The sequence below is a fragment of the Opisthocomus hoazin genome, chromosome 24, assembly GCF_030867145.1.
Source record: "Opisthocomus hoazin isolate bOpiHoa1 chromosome 24, bOpiHoa1.hap1, whole genome shotgun sequence".
Lineage (NCBI taxonomy): Eukaryota > Metazoa > Chordata > Aves > Opisthocomiformes > Opisthocomidae > Opisthocomus > Opisthocomus hoazin.
This window is the reverse complement of record NC_134437.1, coordinates 250,713-271,118: the sequence shown is the minus strand read 5'-3', so window position 1 is coordinate 271,118 and position 20,406 is coordinate 250,713. Positions and strand designations below refer to the sequence as shown.

Here is a 20,406-nt window from a genome sequence, read left to right as displayed (position 1 = left end):
GCGCGCCTCCGGGGGGCGGGGCGGCCGACTGGCCCCGCCCAGGGCCCGCCCCTCCCGCGCGGGGCGGGGCGGGGCCGCGGCGGGGAGCGGGATGGCGCCGGCGGAGCCGCGGAGCTGAGGTGAGCGGGGGGCGCTGGGCCTGAGGGACCCCTGGGGGGCGTGGGCCGCGCTGCCATGAGGCGCGGGGCGGGTCCCTGCCCGGGGGCTCCCGGGAGGGGCGGGGGTCCGGCGCTGCGGGCGGGGGGGGCAGAAAATCGCCTCAGCTGCGGTTGCTGCGGGGTGGGCCGGGGCCGGTGGTCCGCCCCCGCCGGTGCGAGCCCCCGGAGCAGCCGGCCCCGCCTGGGAGGCCGGGCGAGGCGCTGCCGCCCCTGGGTCCCGCTGCGTGGGCCGGGGCCGCCCCGCCGACCCCGGCGCGTCCCGGGGAGCCTGGGAACGGGGCTGGCCCGGCGGGACGTTGTTTACGGCGGCCGCCTGACGCGGCCCCCGCGCCCGCTGCCAGACAGCCCGAGGAGCCCCGGAAGGCGTCCGGCTGCGTTGGGGTTTGGCGGGCGCCGGGGCGCGCAGGGCTGCGGCGGCAGGGTGGGAAGCGGGCGGTGGGGCCGGGGTTGGCGCGGTGAGGTGCGGCTTGCTGGCGGCCGGGCAGCAGAAAGCAGCGCCCGCTCCGCAGAGGGACCGGACCCGAGGCCACAAACCCGTCCTGCGCGTGGTCCCTGAGCTGCTGGCAGCAGGAGCCGCGGGTGCTCCCCGCTGAGCCGAGCGTCCTGCCCGCAGGTGAGCAGCCGCCGTCTGCGGTGAGAGGGCTCCGAGGAGGCATCCCGGAGCTCCGTGGCGGTGGTTTCCCCACCCGCGCAGTGCTGGCTTGGGGCACGTTTTCTCGCTGGGCTCGGTGCTTGGGCTCCGGCAGCGGTCGGGACCGCGCGTGGCGTCAGCGTCCCTCGGAGCTGGCTCGTCTCGGGGAGCGTCGGGCGCAGGCAAACAGGGCTGCGTGCCTTCCCCAACCCGAGCACGCGGCGGGCATCCCCCTGCCCGCGGAGAGCCCCAGGCGCGATGCCGGCAGGGCCGCAGCGTCGGCCGGAGCGCAGCTGTGCCGTGGCGGTGCGGGAGCGCATCCCGGGAGCGCTGAGATCAGCGGGTGCGGCCGGGATTCCTTGGCTCCCACCGGAGCTGTCTGGCGGCTGATTTACGGTGATGTTATTGCCAGGAGCGATGCATTGCCCTAGCAACGGCGAACCGGCCCCCGCCGCCCCTCGCCCGGGTGGGATCGGGCCGGCTGCGTCCCCCCTGCTCGGTGTGGGGCAGCCCCAGTCTCGGAGGCAGCGGTGGGGCGCAGGCTCCTCGCTCCCCTCTGGCTTTGTGCCGGGGACGGGCTCCCCCTCCCCAGCTGCCGGCGGAAATGCCGGTTGCTTACCGGGGCGGAGGGCGCGGGAAGGGGTAAGCGTGCCCTAAGCGTGTTAGCAGATGGGAGTGAGCAGGCAGCCAAGTTGGACGGAGGCGGCGGCGCTGCGTGGTGCGCGCCCGTTAGCTCGGCCGTGGCTCGTTTGGCTGCGGGTGGGGGGAAAGGCTGCGCCGTGGGATGCTGTGTGCATGCCCCGTCCACGCTGCGTCCTGGGCAGGGGCAGCCGGGGTGCTCGTGGCAGCGTGCCGGGCTGTGCTCCACCGCGTCAGCATGGCCCTTGGCGAGCCTAGGTCGGCTGGCCGTGCCCTGGCCAGCGGCAAACGGTGTGGCTCTGGGGTCTGTCAGCCAGTGGGGTGCGGGACAGGTCGTGCCATGCCCGGCAGATGGTCGGGCAGGAGCAGACCCCCTGAGCGCCGCTGCCGGTGTGGGCTCGGGGTGGGCAGACGGGGCGCAGGCTGCGAGCAGCGGGGTGCAGGAGCTCCCCAGGAGCACGGTGTCGGCGGGGCTGGGCGTCCTCCCAGGTGAGGCCTCTGCCTGCACCAGAGAAGAAAGGGGCTTTTGTCCTCTGGGGCCGAGCGGGCAGCCCTGTGCACGGGGGGCATGGGGGCCGTGGGCTGTTTGGCGGCAACCAAGCCCGACCCCTTGGCATTTGCTGCCTTCACCGCTTCCCACGGCGGGAACAAGCGGCGCGTTCTGCAGGCGGCGGCGGGAGAAGAAAGGCCGCCTTGTCTGCCCCAGCAGTGGGACGCCGGCCGGGGCAGCCACGCTCCCGCCCCGCATTCCTCCGGCAGAGCCCGCTGGAGAGGGGCTGCGCCCCGAGGGACGGGCTGGGGGGACGGCGAGCGTCTCCTGCGCGGTGAGGAGCCAGGTGAGGGGCTCTGCGGGGGCGAAGGGCGATGCCAGAGGCTGTCAGCGGGCAGGGTGGGCACGAGGGAGCAGCCGGAGCCTGGGGTCCCCCCACAGCCCACGGGCAGGCAGGGCTGCCAGCAGAGCAGGGGCCGCTGCGTCGAGCGAGTTCAGGCAGCAGATGGGCAAGAGCGGGGGCAGATCCCCTGGGTGGTGGGGCCAGGGGTCCCCCAGCGATGGTCGCTCAGTACAGCTGTGCTGGGAAGGGGTTAACGCCGGCGCAGGATCCCACCCTGGCCCCACTCCCTTCCTATGCAGCGCCCGGCCCCTCCTGGCTTTTCCTCCTTCCCGGACATTGCGGTAGGGCCTGGGTGCAGGCGAGGGGCAGCGGCTCAGCCGGGCTGCGGGGTCTCCAGATGCTGGGAAACGCGGCCCCCCGGTGCCCGGAGGACATGGGCACGCTGCCACGGAGGGTCCCACTTGGCGCTCAGCACAGGGCCGGGTGGCAGGTAAGGGAAAGCGGGGCTCCTGCCCCGGCAGCGGTGGGCACTGGGGAGCTGCCCCTGGGGTCCCGTGTCTCTGCTTCCCCCTGCCCCAGCTGAGCTGTCCCCATCCTGCACGGGGCAGCCACGGTCCCCGCAGAGCCCTCGCCGTGGGGCGACCGGCCCTGGTGTCACACACATCCCCCCGGGCTCCTCCCCAGCACTGGATCCCACGCCTGGTGTTTTCCAGCATTTCATTTTTTCCGCTGTGTGTAATAGCTGCCCGCTCGCCCCCGCAGCCGAGCCCGACGCTGGCCGAGCGGGGGGGGGTCCCTCGCCCCGTCAGACACCGGTGCTGGCGGGACAGTGGATGATGCCGCAGGGCGCCGAGCCAGGGCTCCTCCTGGTGCCCCAAGCTGCCCTGGGGCCAGGGTCCCTAACAGGGGTGGGAGCGCTCCCCGCTTCGGCCGCCTCAGCCTGCCCGGGAAGGGTTAATTTGCACTCGGCCAGGCCTGGGCGGAAGGGAGGGAGGTGGGGAGCAGCAGACGGTAAATTTAGTAACCCCGGAGCATCCCGGGCTGCGACGGTGGCGTGAGGCCGGGTGACGGAAATTGTTCCTCCCCGAGCTGCCGAGCTGCCTCCTGCCCGCGCAGAGAGCGGCGGCAGCAGCCGTGCCAGCCTGCCGCGGGGCGCAGGCAGCGACGCGGCTCCTCGGCTGGGGTTGCGCGCCCCGAGGTGCTGCCGCTGCTACCCAGGGCTGGGCACCGGGGGTGGGCACTCGCGGCACGCGTGGGTGCGCGCAGCCAGGTGGGTGTTGCTGGGGACAGCTGGACACCGTGCTCACGTGTCCTTGTCCACTAGCGGCCGTCGGGGTCTGGCTGCCCATTGCTCTCGGTGTTTAGGGCGTGAGTTTCCTACACCGCCTCCCCAAAGCCGAGCCAGCGTGCCGGCTCCTGGCGCCGTGTCCCGTGCTGACGCTTGGCGTGCGTGCGGGTTTCCGTGGGCGGACAGGGATGCGTGCCTCGCCAGGCGGGGATGCTCGCCGGCGTCGGGCAGCTGCTGCAGGGTTGGAGAGCGGAGCTCAGGAGGGAGTCGCCTTGCTGGCAAACACCGGCTTGGGATGGGGTAGGGTTTGTGAGGCTGGTGCTCAGGCTGCCGGACACGCAGGCTGCCGTCGGGGGTGTGCGGGAGGAATACGGCAGAGCCGTGCCCGGCATGGTCGCCTGTGCCGACGTCCCCGTCTCTCCTGGCAGCAGCCCGTGCCCGAGAGCACTGGGCGTCCCCGAGCGGGCACCATGGAGGCACCCAGCAGGACCTCCGCAAGCCCGACCCGCAGAGTCCAGACCATCATCCAGGTGAGTGCACGGGGCCACGGGACCTCTGCCCGGCACAGGAGCACAGGGGTCCGGCCGGGAGCCCCCCTTCTCTGCAGCCAGCCCTGCCACAGGTGGCTGGCACTGCCTCCGGCCTCTGCTCGCCCCAATCCCATTACAGGATCGGTGGCAAAGCCAATTGAGCTGAGTGGCGGGCAGCTCAGATCCTCTTAGATGCAGCCCGAGCCCCAGGGATCTTCTGCTCCTGCAGCGGCTCAGCTCCGCTCCGTGGGGCGGGCAGCATGGGTGGGAGGGAGCCCTCACCTCTGGCATCCCACTGCCGCGCTGTCCGGCCCGCGCGCGGCTGTGCCTGGGCATCGCTCCCTGCCCGACGCGCGGCCGTTTCGGGGCAGCCCAGGCATCCGGCCAGGTGGGCAGCGCAGGGGAGCGGGCTGCAGCTGCCGGAACTGCCAGCGTCGCTCCCCTCTGGTCCTGCAGAGCAGCCCCCTGGACCTGATCGACACGGGCAAGGGGCTGAAGGTGCAGACGGAGAAGCCACACTTGGTGAGCCTGGGCAGCGGCCGGCTGAGCACCGCCATCACGCTCCTGCCCCTGGAGGAAGGTGGGTGCTGGCTGCCGGGGGTCCCCGCGGGCACGCCGGCGGCGGGGACGCTGACTCGCCCGCTCTGCCGGCAGGGAGGACCACCATCGGCACGGCGGCGAGGGACATCGTCCTGCAGGGCCCCGGGCTGGCACCCCAGCACTGCTACATCGAGAACGCGCGCGGGACGCTCACCCTGCACCCGTGCGGCAACGCCTGCGCCATCGACGGCGTGCCGCTGCGGCGGCCCACGCGCCTCACCCAAGGTAGGGACGTTGGCGGGTTCGTCCCGGGGCGGGGGGGGGATGCTCCCGCCGCTTTGCGCTGCGGGGGGACCGCTGGGGAGCCGGCTGCGGGGGTGCCGGGCAGGGTTCGGTCCCCGCAGCCACTCTCTAGGGGACCCTGCAGGCGCTGGGCCGGGGTCGGGAAGGGGAGAGGGGGGGAGAGCGCGGCGCCGGCGTCCCCAGGCATCGCCGCTGGGGCCGGGGGGTCTCGGAGCCCTCGGAGCCCCCCTCCCCGCGGGGCTGTGTCGCGGCTCCCGTCCCGCCCCAGCTCCCGGGGAGGACCCCGCGGCGGGGGGGGTGAGGCCCGGCCCCCGCAGCCCCTCCCCGGGGGCGGGGCGCGGCGCTGCCCGGGCGGCGGCGGCGGCGCGGTGAGTGCGGGGCGGTGCGGTTCGGTGCGGGGCCGCGCGTGTCCGCGCCGCGGGGTGGGGGGTCCCCGTCCCTCCGCGGGTTGCGCAGCCGCCTTGCCCCCCCCCGCCCCCCGCCTGGCCTTGGGGAGGGGGACCCCGCCCGCGTGGGCGCTGCGCGGGGACAATGGGCGCCACGTGGCCCGGTGCCCCGTGCGTGGCGGGAGCCGCGGCCGCGCGGGGGGTGCGGGCGGGGGCACCCGTGGGCCGGGCACCGCGCTGTGCTGGGCTGGACAAGCATCGCCAGGGCATCGCTGCCCGGCGGGCCGGCGGCTCCCACTGAGCCGGGGTGCTGCTGCACGACGCCCACCCGCCCCGGGGCTCAGAACGGGGACCTGGGCCCCCGCCACGGAGCTCACCCGCGCGGCCTCTCGCTCGCCCTGCCCCGGCTGCTCCCAAAGACAGGTCCCCTCCGGCGAGGGATTTTTCGGCTGCGGCTGCCGGTGCGGAGCGAGCCCCTCCCCGGGGCCCTGGCAGGCGCTTCGAAGCGGGGTGTGTCCGCAGCGTAGAGCCTTGCAGCCGCCCCGCCGCTCCCCGGTACTGTGGGCAGCATGAGGCACCGGTCCCCTTGCCCAGCTGCCTTCCCCTGAGAGGACAAGGCACTTCGCGGCCGGGGACAGGAGCTGCGTTGTCCGCAGCCGGCAGCCGCGCAGGCCCTGGAGCTCTGCCAGCCCCCCCGCGCAGCACGGCCCCCGGCGCGGACCCCAGCTGTGCCTGCACCAGCGGAGCTGCCTGCAGCTGCCGGGAGTGACCTGGATTTCAGCCTCCCACTAAGCCTCTGCTGACGGCAGGAGCCCTCTCGCCTCCTGGGGACGTGGTGTAGGGCCAGGCAGTGCCTGACTGCCTGCATCGGCTCCAGCCTCGGCTCTCTCCGACAGTGCTCCAGCGCAGGCAACGGCTGAGCCCTCTCCCTTCTCTCCCCAGGGTGCACCATCTGCCTGGGCCAGGCCACCTTCCTCCGCTTCAACCACCCTGCCGAGGCCAAGTGGATGAAGAGCATGATCCCGGCGGGGGGCAGGAGCCCGGCGCCTCCCTACGGGCTGCCAGCAAGTAAGTGACCCCCCCCTCGTCGCGGGCAGGGCGGTGGGGACGCTGTGGTGCCGTCTGTCCCATGCCGCCAGCCTTCCCGGCATACGATGCTCTCCCAGCCCTATCCTGCCCGGGCTGCCGCGCTCGGGAGTGGGGCTCACACCCGGCCGCGGATGTGTCGGCCGTTGGCTTGGCGCGGCAGCTGCGCTGGTGTTTGTTAATGATTAATATTGCCTGGGAAGACGGTAATTGCGAGGGCGGTGAGGCACAGTTCCCGCCTCTGCTTGGCCCGGCCGTGACAGAGCCATCACCTGTTGGCTCATGCCAGGGATGCAGGGTCTGCGGGGCCCCCGCCGGCTGCCTTGGAGCTGCTGTTTACACGCTGGGGTGGCCATGCGGAGGCTGCGAAGGCCGTTTCCCCGGCTGCGGTCCTCCGTCTCGCTGTCTGCTTATCTGACTGTGTCTGCCCGTCTGCGGGGCTGACGAGCCGAGCGTCTGTGTCGAGGTCCCGCACCGTGCCCAGCTCCCAGGGGCGTCCAGACCCCCGGCAGCAGTCCCTGGGCTGGCAGCCCTTCTCCCTGCCCCAACCGGCACGCCCTGGCACGGGGAGAGGAGGTTGGCAGCCTCCTCGTGCCGCGTGTGTGCCAGGAAGGCAGCACGCCCTGCAGCTGGGGGACGGGAGGAGGGACGCGGGGCGATGAGTTGGCCGCGGAGCATCCCACGGCTGCTGCCTGCGTGGGCTCCGCACCGTCCCTCTGCCCCGCTGGACCGGGCGGGAGTGCATGGACAGGGCCACGGCACATCTCTCCGGGCACGGAGGCAGTGCCGGCCAGTGGGTGCCAAGGGGTGACGCAGCCCGGGTGGCATGCAGTCGTGGCCGGGCTCTGCGCCTGCCGCTATTAGCTCGTCCCCTGAGTGACAGGGACATCGGTGCTGTGCCGGGGGCACGGGGCAGCCCGGGTGGGGGGCACCCAGCCGGGGGCACACAGAGGCGGCGGGCGACGTGGCAGTGTGTCCGGACGCGCCGTGGGGTCTGCGCTTGGTGGCTTTTGGCTGTCACATCTCTGTGCCTATGCTGGGGACGAGCGGTGGGCACCGGCGGCTGGCGCGGGCAGGCACTCCCTGGGGAGTGGGGCCGGGAGTTACGGGCAGCGCGGGGATGTCGGGAGCGGGCGGCTGGGCTGCGCGATCGGGTTTCTGTCTCCCTGGTGATGGGGCCAGCGGGATGCTGGCCTCCTCCCTGGCCCGGCTTCCTGGCCGGCGTGGGGAACGGTGGCAGCGGGGCTCCAGGAGCTCGGGATGGGGGGCACAGGAGCTGTGACCCTGGTGCTGGCTCCGCGAGGCAGCATGGAGGGGTGATGCGGGGCTGCCGCGTGGGCCTCCAGGCTGGGTAGGGGCTAGGGGGGTCCTGTTGCGCTGACGCCCGCTCCCGCGTCTCCCCGCAGAGCCCGAGGCCCTGGTGAACGGTGGCCGCCAGCCGGCCGAGCGTGGCTGTCCCAGCCACAGCTCCCTCGTCAGCTCCATCGAGAAGGACCTGCAGGATATCATGGACTCGCTGGTGCTCGAGGAGCCGGCGTCCCCCAGCAGCACGAAGCCGCCCGCCCGTGGCCGCTCTCCCCTCTCCCCTGTGGTGAACGGGGGCGGGCGGTGCCTCCTGTCCCCCCCACCCAGCCCCGGGGCTGCCTCGGGGGGCTCCAGCTACGAGAATGCCTCCCCCCCTTTCTCCCCCCTCTCCTCCCCAGCCAGCAGCGGCGGCTACACCAGCCCCTCGCCGAGCAGCCAGGAGCAGGGTCCAGCCGTGCCCCCCCTCGTCCCACTCCGCTCCTCCAGCTACAACCACGCTGTGCAGCCGCCCCCCCAGCACCCACCCCCCCCGCCCGGCAGGGGTCCCGGCGAGCCTTGGCTCGGGGACCACCGGGCCGGCAGCCCCCGGCTGACACCCAGGGCGGCACCACGGGCGCGGGCAGCCCTGCAGGAGCGGCCCCCCAGCCCCTTCCGAGAGCCACGGGATCCCCCAGCCCTCAGCCGGCAGCCTGCCGGCAGGGCGGTCCTGGATGCCCGGCTGCAGCCCCCCGAGAGCCCGCGGGCGTCCCGGAGGAACGCGGAGAGCATGCGGGAGCTGCCCCCCCTGAGCCCCTCCTTGTCACGCCGGGCCACCAGCCCCCGGGCAGTCCCCGATGCCCCCTCCCCGCAGCCCCGGCTGGGCAGGGAGGTGCCCGGCAGCCCCCGCGCCCGGCGGAAGGGCCCGGAGGAGTCAAGGGGTGCTGGGAGCCCCTCACCCCCACTGCTGGCAGAGACCCCCCAGCGCCGCCCCAGCTTCGGCACCTGCCTGAGCCCGGCGTACGGGCTGGGCTGCCCTGCCGTGCCCTCGCCCCGCCAGAGCCCCCGCACTCCCAGGAAGCCCTTGGGGGACCCACGGCCGCCGGCGGGGCCACGGGAGCGCAAGAACAGCATCACCGAGATCAGCGACAACGAGGACGAGCTGCTGGAGTACCACCGGCGGCAGCGGCAGGAGCGGGTGCGGGAGCAGGAGATGGAGCGCCTGGTGAGACCCGGGGCAGGGGGGCCGCGATCGAGCACGGGACGCCCTCTTTGCAAATGCTTTTCGGCTTTTGCTGCTTTAAAACCCGGGCCTTGCCTCCTGGGGATTTGCCGCAGCTGCCAAGCTGCCGGCTTATCTGGGGGGATTACGGCCAGGAGCAGCCGTCGGTGCCCGGCAGCTCTCCGGGAGAACAAAGCCCCCGGCTCGCAGCAGCCCGGGGTGGGCATGGCTCTGCGGGGCTGCTGGCTGAAACGGTGGTGCCCCCGGCTTTCCGAAACCCTCCACGTCTCTTCCAGCCCTGCCATGGCCGCGTCTGCCGGCGACGGTGCTGCGGCTTTGTGGGCACCGCGTCTATATTTAGGGTGGATGGGGTTTTTATGGAGCCAGCAGCTGCCTGGGTGGGGTTTGCCCTGTGCATCTGCCGGTGCCGGCGGCCGTGTCGCCGGAGCCCTGTTTGCTCAGCCCTGACTCACGCCCAGCGCGGGCGGCCTGACTCACTGCCTGGAAATAGCGGAGGCGCTCGGCGCTGCTGCCTGTAATTAGTCCGTCTCCAGCTCCCAGTGCGTCGCGTGCCTGGCTCCGGCGCGGGGCCGAGGCGGGCTGCGTCGGGCTCTGCAAGGTCCCCAGCCTGTCCCAGTGTGCAGGCAGGGCAAGGAGCGAGCCCGCGTCCCGGCGTGTGCCATCAAGCGTGGGGTCTTGCGGGCTCTGGCGGCGGCCTGTGCTGGGACGGGCACCGCGCTGACTGTTCTTCTTCGCAGGAGCGACAGCGCCTGGAGACCATCCTAAACCTCTGTGCCGAGTACACCAAAACGGACGGCACCGAGCCGGGTGACGTGCACCAGCTTCTGGCTGGTGATGCAGATGCCGGCCGGCGGGCGCCCGGGGTTGCGGCGGCTCCGGGCCGTGCCGCCAAGGAGCTGCGGCAGAGGGAGAGCCTGGAGAGGTCGGACGAGGAGAACCTGAAGGAAGAGTGCAGCAGCACCGAGAGCACCCACCACGAGGTGAGGTGACGGCCGCGCCCTGCCGTGCCGCTCCGCGCCGTGCCGCGCCAACCTGCCCTCTCCACAGCACGAGGAGCTGGCGGGGCCCCGGGCCAGGGAAGCGCAGCGGCTGGAGGAGGAGCGCGCCAGCGTGCTCGGCCGCCTCGACCAGCTGAAGGGACGCGTGAAGGAGCTGGAGCAGCAGCTGCAGGAGACGTCACGAGAGGTGAGGGGACGGGGCGCCCTGCCGGGTCCCCCACGGCTCGCTGCCCAGCGGATCCAGCGAGGCCACCGTCCTGACGCGGCCGTGCCCGTGCAGGCGGAGATGGAGCGGGCGCTGCTGCAGGGTGAGCGGGAGTCGGAGGCGGCGCGGCTGCGGCAGGAGCAGGAGGCGGCGCAGCAGCTGCAGGAGAAGCTCTCCAGCCTGGACGCCAGCATCCGGAAGGAGCGGGACAAGGTGAGTCCCACCGTACGGTCTGTGCCGTGCCCGCCCTGTGCTGCAGCCTTGCTCTGGGGACACGTTCTCCCCTCCCTGGGCCCTGCGGAGGCATCGAGGAGCATCCCCTCTGGGTTTGCGGCGTGGGGAGGTGTCTGTCCGTCCGCTGGTCTGGGACTGGTCCCACAGCCCTGCCGCAGGAGGGCAGGACTGGTGCTCGGGGGGTGTTTCGGCCACCGTCCGTCGTGCCAATGGGGTCTTGCAGGGAGGCTCTGCGGTGTGGGGCTTTCCCAGACGGCTGCTGCCCGTGGCGGGTGGCACCGGCCCCGGGGTGGGGGCCTGGGCACTCCCGGCCCTTGCTGGGGGGCTGTGTCTTGCGGTGAGTCCCCCCGGTCTGCTGCCTGGTGGGACATCCTGATGTGTGACGGCGTTCGCCACCGTAGCGTTCAGCTTGCTGGAGGTGGCCGGGAAATCGCTGCAGGTGTTTCACTCAGCCCGGGGGCTGAGGAGGGGGTCCCGGCCTGGTTCCGCTGGCGGCGGCGTTGGTGCAGTTGCCGCTGTGACCTGCCAGCCATGCCTGAAGGCGCTTGTGCTGCTGCGTGTGTGGCACGCTCTTCCCAGCTGCTGGTTGCCGGCCGTCCCGCAGCCTTGAATGCAGCGCGGCACAGCCCCGGGCGAGCTGCTCTGCAGCAACAGAGCCGCCGGGACCTGACTCCGTGCTGTGCAAGGCTGGTGTCCCCACGCAGCCTATGCTCGGTCCCGCCGGCAGCTCCGTGCCGCCGTGGTGCAGTGCCAGCGTCCCTGGGGTCTGGCTGGCCCCGTGGCTGGAGGTGCCTGGGCTGTTCAGTTGTCCGTGGCCTTGCAGAGCTGCCGTCGGTGGCGTTTGGGGTCTTTGTTCTGGTTTTGGCCTTCTAGCCCTTCGCAGGTGTCTTCTCTAGGCAGGGGTGGCCTGGTGCAGAGCCAGGAGAGAAGCACAGGGAAATCCCCCTCCCAACCTCTCTGCTGACCTAACCATCCGCTTTCCTAACCCGCTCGCACCTGCTCACTAACGGTGCCTGCTCCAAAGTCTGCCATCACCCCTGACGTCTCTGCATGCCTGGGAGCCCCCGAGGCACCCTGCAGCCCCTGTCCTGGGGCAGCTGTCTGCGACAGCCCTGTCCCCCCCAGCGTGTCCCCACGTGTCCCTTGGCATGGATCCCCGTGTCTCTGCGCTGCCGCGGTGTGGAGCGGGGTTTCTCACAGTGTGGTTTCCCAGAACCTAGCCCCGTTGCGGTGCTGCCAGGCGTGTCCCCAGCCTCCGCCATGCTGCTCCTGCGGCCATGGGAGGGAGGACTGGGGACGCTTCCCCTCCTCCCCGAGCCAGGAGCAAGCGTCTGCTCTGCCGCTAACTCAGTGCAGCCTGAGCAGCTCCGGCAGCAGGGTTGGACCTCAGTCTCCTGTTTTCACTGCCGTCCCGCAGGCAGCCCTCCCCTTCCAATGGATGGGGGGGGTCTGTGGTCCCTCAGCCTGCGTACGGGACCTGCCGTGCTCAGTGGGCAGTGTCCCAGGTGGTGGGCATCGATTAACAAAGCTAGTTAGCAGTTGTTCAGAAGGTGCGCGTGGTGCAGCCGTTTGCAGGATCGGGGTGACTTTATCCGGGCTGTCAGCATCGATCTTTTCGCTGCCTGTAAGTGGGCTTTCGGCATGGAAACGTGAGGCTGAGGGTGAGGGCTGTCTATAACCCCTCTAAAACCGCCCAGCCTGGGTCCCCACGGCTGTTGCTCTCTGGACCCCTCGGTAGATGCCGTGATCCTCCTCCCTGCGAGCCCACTCTTTTTCCAGCTGAGCCTCTCCCTAACTCTGCAGCTTCTGCATGGCACGGATTTGAGAAGTGTGTTTTCTCTCTCTTTTTTTTTTCCTTCCCTTCTTCTTTCTTTTTTTTTTTTTTTTGTTTTCTCTCGTTCTCCCCCGATTCAGGAAAGGGCAAAGGTTGATGCTGAAAGGAAGGAGCTAGAGCAACTCCGGGCGCTTTACCATGAGTCGAAGAGCCACCTTGATAAGTGCCCCGAGTCAATGCAGGAGCAGTTGCGGGAGCAGATGCGAAGGGTCAGTGTCTCCCCCACACCCCTCCCGGACCATGGCCCACCTCCCTCCGCTCCAGCTTAGGCCAGCTCTTCCCCGCCAGCCGGGGCCGCACTGGGAGCGTCGCACCCGGGCTGGAGGCGGCTGGCGCCGGGCACCGCCGTCCTGGTAAGCTTGCCACTCGCCTGGGCCCCGGGTGCGGTGCTGGCTCGGCAGAGCATGGGGCTGCCGCCCGCCGCAGAGCCGCCGTAGAGGAGGGCAGGCTGGGGAGCCTCGGGGACCTCCGGGTCCTCCTGCGTCCGCTTCCAGCTATTTCCTGCGAGCGTTTATTTACATGGTGCCGTCGTCAGTTTACATTATTGTTGATCTGCAGCATTTTTTCCCATTATCTGGTATTTTCCAGCTGTGGCTGACCTTCCCCAGCCCGTGGCCGGCGCCTGCCTGGCCCTCACCGCTCTGATAAACCCGCCTTGCCGCAGCCTGCTCGGGGCAGACACCCCCATGTTGGAGGGGGTTCCCGGTGCACGGTGCGCAGGGATGGCAATGGGGCGGTCGTGGTGTGCGGAGCCCTCGGTAGCCACCACGCCGGTGGTGCCATGCTGTGCCGTGCTGCGAGAGCAACGGCTGCCCTGCTCCCAGAGCAGGGTGAAACACAGCCCCGTGGGGAGTGCGGTGCCGTTGCTGCCGGGACGGCACGGCAGAGCTGGAGCTGGGGGCTGCCGTGTGCTGTCGGTGCTTGAAGGCAGGCGTTTGTCCAGCACGGTGCTGGTCTGGGGGAATCTGCTGCCCGTCAGCTCGGTGATGCGGGGCCACGTCTTGGTGGTTACGGCAGTGCGTGGTGTTCTGCCGCCCAGCAGGGCATGGCACTGGCCTGGGTGCGGTTCAGCAGGGGCAGCTCGTCTCCCAGGGCTGGGTGAAGCCCCCGGCCATGGTGAGCTCCTCGTCTCACGGGGGTGATGACTCTTACTGGTGCCCGGTGCCTCCGTCACCTTCTCCAGCCGGGCAGAGGTTGCTGGTGTCTCCCACGTTGCTGGTGCCGAGCACAGGGAAAGCTGCCAGCCTGTCTGCACAGGGCACCGGGGACAGGCTCTGCTGCGGGTTCCCATCCCCGGGCAGCAGCAGCGGGACGTGGGGGCACGGGGGCACGGCACAGCGAGAGGTCTGGCTGCGGGAGACCTGCCTGCGGGGCGCGGAGGTGCCTGTACAGAGGGAGTGATGCGCTGTGCCTTGTGTGTCTGAAGGAGGCGGAGGTGCTGGAGACGGAGGCCAAGCTGTTCGAGGACCTGGAGTTCCAGCAGCTGGAGCGGGAGAGCCGCCTCGAGGAGGAGCGGGAGGCGCGGGGCCAGCAGCTCCTGCAGACCCGCGCCGAGTGCCACCGCAGCATCGCTCGCAGGAAGGTAGGGGCGGCGGGGGGCCCGGCTGAGCCCCACGGCTCGCCAGCGGTCACCTCACCCCTGCCACCGGCCCCCCAGGAGCGAGTGGCCGCGCTGGATGCCCAGGCTGCCCAGGTCCGGCTGCAGAGCGCCCAGGAGGCCGAGCGCCTGGCCAGGGAGAGGAACGGCGTCCTGCAGCTCCTGCAGAAGGTAACGCAGTGACCAGGGCATCAAAATGCACGCCCCGACCCTGGGGGTGCCCGAGGCAGGGGACAAGATGCGCTGGTTCTTGATGAGGGTCGGGGTGAGCTCGGGGGGGACCGGCCACGGGGTGCTGGTAACCATCATCTGCCTCTGCTCTTGCTGTCACCTTGTGCTCAGGAGAAGGAGAAGCTTGTGTCTCTGGAGAGGCGCTACCAGCTCGTCACAGGCGGCAGGAACTTCCCCAAAATGTCCTCAGCTCTCAGAGACGTAAGTGGGGAGAGGGGGGTATGATCCCTAGGGCTGCGCTGCTGCTGTGGCCCGAGCTGCTGTCGCCAGCAGCGATGAGCCTGGTGCGCTGCAAGCTCTGCTCTGCAGCGGCTCCAGTGCTCCCGAGCGGCTTCTGGCCGGAGCTGGGTGCTCCCGGCTGCTCAGAGCCTCTCCGTGGGCTGCAGAGACCATCACCAGGTTGGGAGGGAGAGAGGGAAGTGTGACAGAGCCAGGCTTGGGAGCAGCAGCATCTCCCCTGCCGTGCTGCTCGGGTGCTGCAGGACCCCGGAGCAGTCCAGGCTTTTAGCAGGGGCCTCGGCAAGGGCTGTGAGTGCCCGTGAGAGAGGGGCTTGGCATGGCTGTGGAGTACCCGGGGCAGGTACTGCCTGGGGTCCCGTCCTTGCCAGAGAGCACGTGTGGGGCTGTCTTGGTGGCGATACGGGGGATTCCTTCCAATTCGTGTCCAGAGGCTCTTAGGTGGGAGTGGGTCGCCCCGTTGTCCTGCCGGTGGCTCTGAACAGGGAGCCAGAGCCACAATGTCCTCAGGGGCCAAGGTGCTGGCCTGCTGCTGGGGAGAGGGGCAGGATGGCAGGGTCCCTGGGCTCCTACGACTGCCACCTTGCTGCCTCTGCCCACCTTGCCTATGTGATCTTTACCCTCCCGCAGGAGACCCTCCATATCTCCGAGCCTTATGAGCTGTTGGAGGGAACTAAGCCCCCGAGCCCCCTGCCAGCAGCAGCTGCTTCCCTAGCTTCTCCTGCCGCCCGCTCCTACCCCAAGGCACAAGAGGTAACGGTACTAACTGCACGTGCTTCCTCGCTTGCCCCTCCTTGGCCGAGCCGCCGCCAGACCCCTTGCACGGACTAATGTCGCCGTCGGGCAGCAGGGCATCCCCACAGCAGCACACTGAGACGGCGCCGCTGGGGCACTTCTTGTTTAGCTCTCTGCACTCATTAACACTCAGGCCCCGATTCCAGGTGCTCTCCTGAGCCCGCCGGGCATCCCGGCTCCTGCTGCTGCCCTCGGTTTTGACCCTGGCGTGGCACGGGCATCCCTGCGCCTCCCCCTTGCCCGCTGCTTACCCGCTGGCTGGGCGTCTCCTGACAGCATCCTTTAGGGTCCAGCTAGCCTGGCTTCCCCACAAAAAGAGCACGTCCCTGGAATTAGCATGTTTGGTTCAGAAAGGGTGAGGAAGTGGATTTTAAGGTGGCTTGGAGCAGCTCGAGGTGCCTTATTCAGTGCTGTCGCGCTGGGGAGGGCTTGTGGCCAGGGACCCCAAGATCTGGGTGGTGGGGACGGCTGAAGGCGCCTGGGGCCTCAGCGGGGCAGGCTGCAGCCCTCCACCCCCCGCCTGCACCCAGCAAGGCCGGAGCGACGCGGTGTGCCGGGACACCCAGCCCAGCTCCGGCACCCCGCTCCCGGCACGGTGCTGTGCCGTGGGGCAGCCGCAGGTGGGGAGGGCAGCAAGGCAGCCAAGGGCTGGGCAGGCGGCGGCGGGGCGCACGCGGGGAGATTTGCTCCCGCTTTGCAGTTGGCGCCGTGATGCCAGTGCGTGGGTCTAACTCTCCTCCTTCTCCTCCGCCGTGGATTTCTAGGAGTACATGAGGCTGTCTGACGTTTTCAGGTTCTGCAGCAATGCGCACGGCCCCAGCCCGGACACTAAAGCTTCTGCTGCTGCCCCTGCTGCCACTCAGCGCTCTTTCTTGCTTGCTGTACCTCCCGCAGCTGATGAGGTACCCGCTCCAGAGCACGCTCGGGTTTGCTCCCTCAGGTTGCTAGCCACATCCCTGGCAGCAAGGACACTGCAGACCGCGTGGCCTGCCTTTGTGCCCCGGTGCTCAGAGCCACCTCTCCCTTGGGCTGGGGGACTTGGCTGGCTGCAGCTAAGCACGGAGCAGAGGCTGGAGCCACTCGATCTCCTTGCCGGGGAGTGCTGCTCGCCCCCCTGGATGGGCTTTGCCCTCTGGGATGGTGGCAGCGGGTCTGGGGAGCTGAGCGGGTGCCCAGCAGGGCAGGAGGGTGGCCCTTTGCCTGGTGGACCCAGTCCTGGCTGCAGGTCCCAGGCGAGGAGGATGCAGAGCAGGCAGGGACCTGACCCGGTGCCCAGCACCAGGACAGCAGCAGCACTGGCTGCCCTTCCTCCTGCGGATGAGGCATCCTGTTCTGGGGGCTGGAGCCGCCTGCTTGTTCCCCTGTGCCTGCTTGCCCTTGATCAGAGCCTCTTCTCCCGATTTAATCTGCTTCTCTCTGCCCAGTACCTGACCGTTGAGCAGCTCTCGGGCATCCTGGGCGGTCTCCATGCCCCTGCCGCTTCCCTGCTGGGCTGTGCCCCTCCGGCTCCTTCATCCTCAGGCTGTGCTGCTCCTCCTCCTCCTCTTCCACCTCTCTCTTCTCCCTCCGTCCCTGCAGAGGTTTGTGCCCCAGTTCCCTCCCTCCGCTCCTGCGCGCTCCCCGGGAGGTGATGGGGGTGCAGGGGAAGGGGTGAGCTGTGGATGAGGCCGAGCGGCAACCCGGGCTCTTGCCAGCCCGCACACCCCTCACTGCGCTGCCCGCTGCTTCGCAGCCCATGGGCAGGGCTGGGGGGCTCTGTGGCCTCCCGGCGCTTGCGTCGGCTCTTGCTGGCCCCGTGAGCAGCAAGGGCGTCCCGGAGCTGCCAGGACTCAGCCAGGGTGTGCGTGGGGTCCCCAAGGGTCTGCAGGCCCCGTTCTGTGGGGGGGGGTATGGTGCAGTGCAGGCAGGGATGCGCCGACCTGTCTATCTCTGCGCGTCTTTCCCTCTGGCTGCTTTTTACCCTGCCTCCTTTCTCACGCCACATCTCTCTCCAGATGGAGCAGCAGCTGCCGGGGGGCCCCGTGCGGCTCCCGGCTCTTGATCTAGAGAAGTGGTACCAAGAGGTCATGGCTGGCTTTGAGACCTCCTCCTCCTCTGTCTCTCCTCCTTCCTCCCCTCCTCCGCTTCCAGCTAAAGCTCACTCCTCTCACAAGCCTCTCCAGGTAATCCCAGCTCCCCGCTGCTGGGGCTGAGGTTTTGGGGCTGCCGGCCGCGGCGGGAGTTGGGCAGCGTGGGGACGTCCATGCCAGCTCCACACCCCAGGCACTGCCGGGCACCCAGCTGCCGCAGAGGGCAGGGGCAGAGCGGACCCACAGCAAGCAGCACGCCTGGCGCAGGCAGCCACTGCCTCCTCTTGCCTGCACCCTTGCCAAGATGGCACCGACTCAGGGGCTGGGGAGGGGATACTCAGCCCTGCTGACGGCTGAGCCATCCATCCAGGGATGCCTTTGCAGCTCCCCCCCCATGCCCCTCTCACCTCCATGTCTCTGTGCCCAGGTCTACCGTGCCAAAACTGAGTGCGACGCTGGTGCCCTCACCCCTCGGATGAAGAGTGGGACCCCCTCGTCCTCGCAGCTCAACCTCTCCCTGCTGGGGCGCAGCCCCTCGCCCAAGGTACGGCTGCTGGGGGGAGCGGGGCATGGCACGGCCCCGGGCAGCCCGGCCGTGACTCCTGCGTGCCTGGTGCCAGCCCCCATCCCTGTCCCCGCAGCTGACTGCCTGCCGTCCTGCCCAGGGCCCCCCTAGCCCGGCGGGCAGCCTGCCCCGCAACCTGGCAGCCACGCTCCAGGACATCGAGACCAAGCGCCAGCTGGCCCTGCAGCAGAAGGGTGAGCTCCGGCACCGCGTCCCAGCTCTGCAGGGTGGCGGGACTTTGGGAGACGCTTCCTCCGCTGCCACTTGGGCGCTGGAGAAGGGAGCCAGGCCGAGGGCAGCAGCTGCGGTGCTCTGGCGGGATGCGGTGCCTCTCTCACGGTCTCTCGCTTTCCCCCCTTTCTCCCTCCCGACCCCTCTGCCCGACGGCGTGTCTCCAGCCGAGCCGCTCCCAGCAGAGCCCTCGCAGCCGGGCGATCTACCAGGTAGAGACGTGGGGTGGCTTGGACTGCCCAGAGCAGCCTGGAGGCAGCAGCATGGCTGTTTGCTGGCACCTTCTGCCACGCATAGGAGGAGCATGGCCAGCCCAGGACCCTGGGTGCCCCTCGCCATCCGCTTAGGGATGATCCTGTGCACCCCTAACCTGCTGATGCTTTGCTCGACCTGCTCCTGCCAGCCTGGCGCACGTGCTCCCCGTGGCTGCCCAGGCCCCCTCCTCCTCCCTGGACAGATGCTGCTTGCCATGCTCACCAGGGAGCTGCGGTGGTGGCTTCACCTCCGCACCCGCCATCCCTCCCCAGCTCCGGCAGCGCCTGCGGTGTCTTCTCCTGCCTGCGCCATCCCCTCACCCTCCATGGCGCGGCTCTGAGTGTGGCACGCTCAGTCGTTGCCATCTTCTTCCCGTGGCACAGGTCAGCAGGTGATCGAGGAGCAGAAGCGGCGGCTGGCGGAGCTGAAGCAGAAAGCGGCTGCCGAGGCTCAGTCCCAGTGGGAAGCCCTGCACGGGCAGCCCCCCTTCCCTGCCGCCTTCCCCCCACTTGTGCATCACTCCATCCTCCACCACCACCGTCCCCACGGCGTCGGGCCCCGGGCCGAGGAGCTGGACCACGCGTATGACACCCTCAGCCTGGAGAGCTCGGACAGCATGGAGACCAGCATCTCCACTGGCAACAACTCTGCCTGCTCGCCCGACAACATCTCCAGGTAACCCCGGGGCCGGGCTCTGCTGCCCGAGGCACAGCCCACTCTGCCGGCCGTGTCGCTGGCTCGAGGTCCTTCCCGCTGGGACAGCAGCTGCAGCTGTCTTGCAGTGCCAGTGGGATGGAGGCGGGGAAGATCGAGGAGATGGAGAAGATGCTGAAGGAGGCGCATGCGGAGAAGTCGCGGCTGATGGAGTCCCGGGTGAGCGGGGTCACCGGCGCCGCAGCTGGCCGGGGAGTGAGTCCCCAGTCCCCGGGGCTGAGCGCCTGTGTGTGCCGGCAGGAGCGGGAGATGGAGCTGCGGCGGCAGGCGCTGGAGGACGAGCGCCGGCGCCGGGAGCAGCTGGAACGCCGGCTGCAGGACGAGACCACGCGGCGGCAGAAGCTGGTGGAGAAAGAGGTCAAGCTGCGGGAGAAGCACTTCTCACAGGTACAGGGCAGGCAGTGCGGGGTCCCCTCTCTCAGCCTGGCCAGCGAGGCAGACCCAGCTCCCCGCCACTGTCCCGGAGTCCCATCGGGGAAACGCGGCTCTAGCCAGCAGCGGTGGATTTTGCAGGGCTCCGTTGCTCTTCCAGGCTCGTCCCCTGACGCGGTACCTCCCCATCCGCAAGGAGGATTTTGACCTGCGGCTGCACATTGAGTCTTCGGGCCACAGCGTGGACACTTGCTACCACATCATCCTGACGGAGAAGATGTGCAAGGGCTACCTGGTCAAGATGGGCGGCAAGATCAAGTCCTGGAAGAAGCGCTGGTTCGTCTTCGACCGCATGAAACGCACCCTGTCCTACTACGTGGGTGAGTCCCTGTGCTGCTCTGCACCGTGTGCCATTTGCCCCTCCCCGTACCATCACTCGCAGTGCGGTGATCCACACCGGTTCCTTCTCTTGGGCAGATAAACACGAGACAAAGCTGAAGGGCGTTATCTACTTCCAAGCCATTGAGGAGGTTTACTATGACCACCTCCGCAGTGCAGCAAAGGTGAGAGCCGGGCACGGCCGCTGCCCTGGTGTCTGCTGGGACCCCAGGGTATTGCCTTCCCCCCCCATCACCCTCTACTGCGCAGGCGGGAGGCGGGGATGCTCCCGGAGTGGTCCATGGCCCCTAATGGCACCAGCTTCTCGGGGTACTGATGGCAGGACCCCAGTGCTGAGACTGGGGGGCGGGTGGGGCAAAGGGGGGCACGCCGCTGCTCGGGGGGGGCCAGAGTGCTGACCCTGTCCTCCTCTCCTCCCCAGAGCCCCAACCCGGCGCTCACCTTCTGCGTCAAGACCCACGACCGCCTCTACTACATGGTGGCACCCTCAGCCGAGGCCATGCGCATCTGGATGGATGCCATCGTCACCGGGGCAGAGGGCTACACCCAGTTCATGAACTGAGGGGGGGGTGCTGCGCGCCCCAGAGCCGCTGAGCAGGGGCTCCCCGGCTGCGCCCTATGCCAAGGGCCCCGCGCCCAGCGCCACCTGCTCTGCCAAGGGACTCGATTTCTTTTTTTTTATGTTGACTTTTTAAAAACAAAATGTGTGGGGAACGTATCAAAGTGCTGAAAGGTAAAAAGCTGCCAAAGAC

At 69.8% G+C, this 20,406-nt stretch overlaps 1 protein-coding gene across 11 annotated transcripts; it reads left to right on the top strand.

Annotated features, from left to right (window-relative positions):
• The first annotated feature begins 55 nt into the window (after window positions 1-55).
• PHLDB1 (pleckstrin homology like domain family B member 1) lies at window positions 56-20,406 on the top strand. Of its 11 annotated transcripts, none has more exons than XM_075442488.1 (26): window positions 56-119; window positions 3,978-4,079; window positions 4,536-4,659; window positions 4,734-4,904; window positions 6,251-6,376; window positions 7,801-8,900; window positions 9,656-9,898; window positions 9,966-10,103; window positions 10,197-10,334; window positions 12,270-12,398; window positions 13,616-13,771; window positions 13,847-13,957; window positions 14,129-14,218; window positions 14,885-15,007; window positions 15,814-15,951; window positions 16,474-16,629; window positions 17,044-17,211; window positions 17,546-17,662; window positions 17,760-17,877; window positions 18,082-18,126; window positions 18,553-18,844; window positions 18,952-19,042; window positions 19,124-19,270; window positions 19,416-19,635; window positions 19,733-19,818; window positions 20,076-20,406. In XM_075442488.1, exons 2-26 carry the CDS (start codon window positions 4,020-4,022, stop codon window positions 20,214-20,216), a joined length of 4,428 nt encoding a protein of 1,475 aa, XP_075298603.1. In that variant the 5' UTR covers window positions 56-119; window positions 3,978-4,019; the 3' UTR covers window positions 20,217-20,406. The 11 variants fall into 11 exon arrangements, with proteins under 11 accessions (XP_075298603.1, XP_075298611.1, XP_075298602.1 ...); XM_075442496.1 differs by lacking the exon at window positions 56-119 and adding an exon at window positions 2,196-2,264; XM_075442487.1 differs by lacking the exon at window positions 56-119 and adding an exon at window positions 2,371-2,751.

Coding starts and splice junctions, on each gene's coding strand:
- PHLDB1 (XM_075442487.1), top strand. CDS start 2,479: ATGGTCGCTCAGTACAGCTGTGCTGGGAAGGGGTTAACGCCGGCGCAG. Junction 6,377..7,800: donor TCCCTACGGGCTGCCAGCAA/GTAAGTGACCCC, acceptor GTCTCCCCGCAG/AGCCCGAGGCCCTGGTGAAC. Junction 8,901..9,655: donor AGCAGGAGATGGAGCGCCTG/GTGAGACCCGGG, acceptor TCTTCTTCGCAG/GAGCGACAGCGCCTGGAGAC.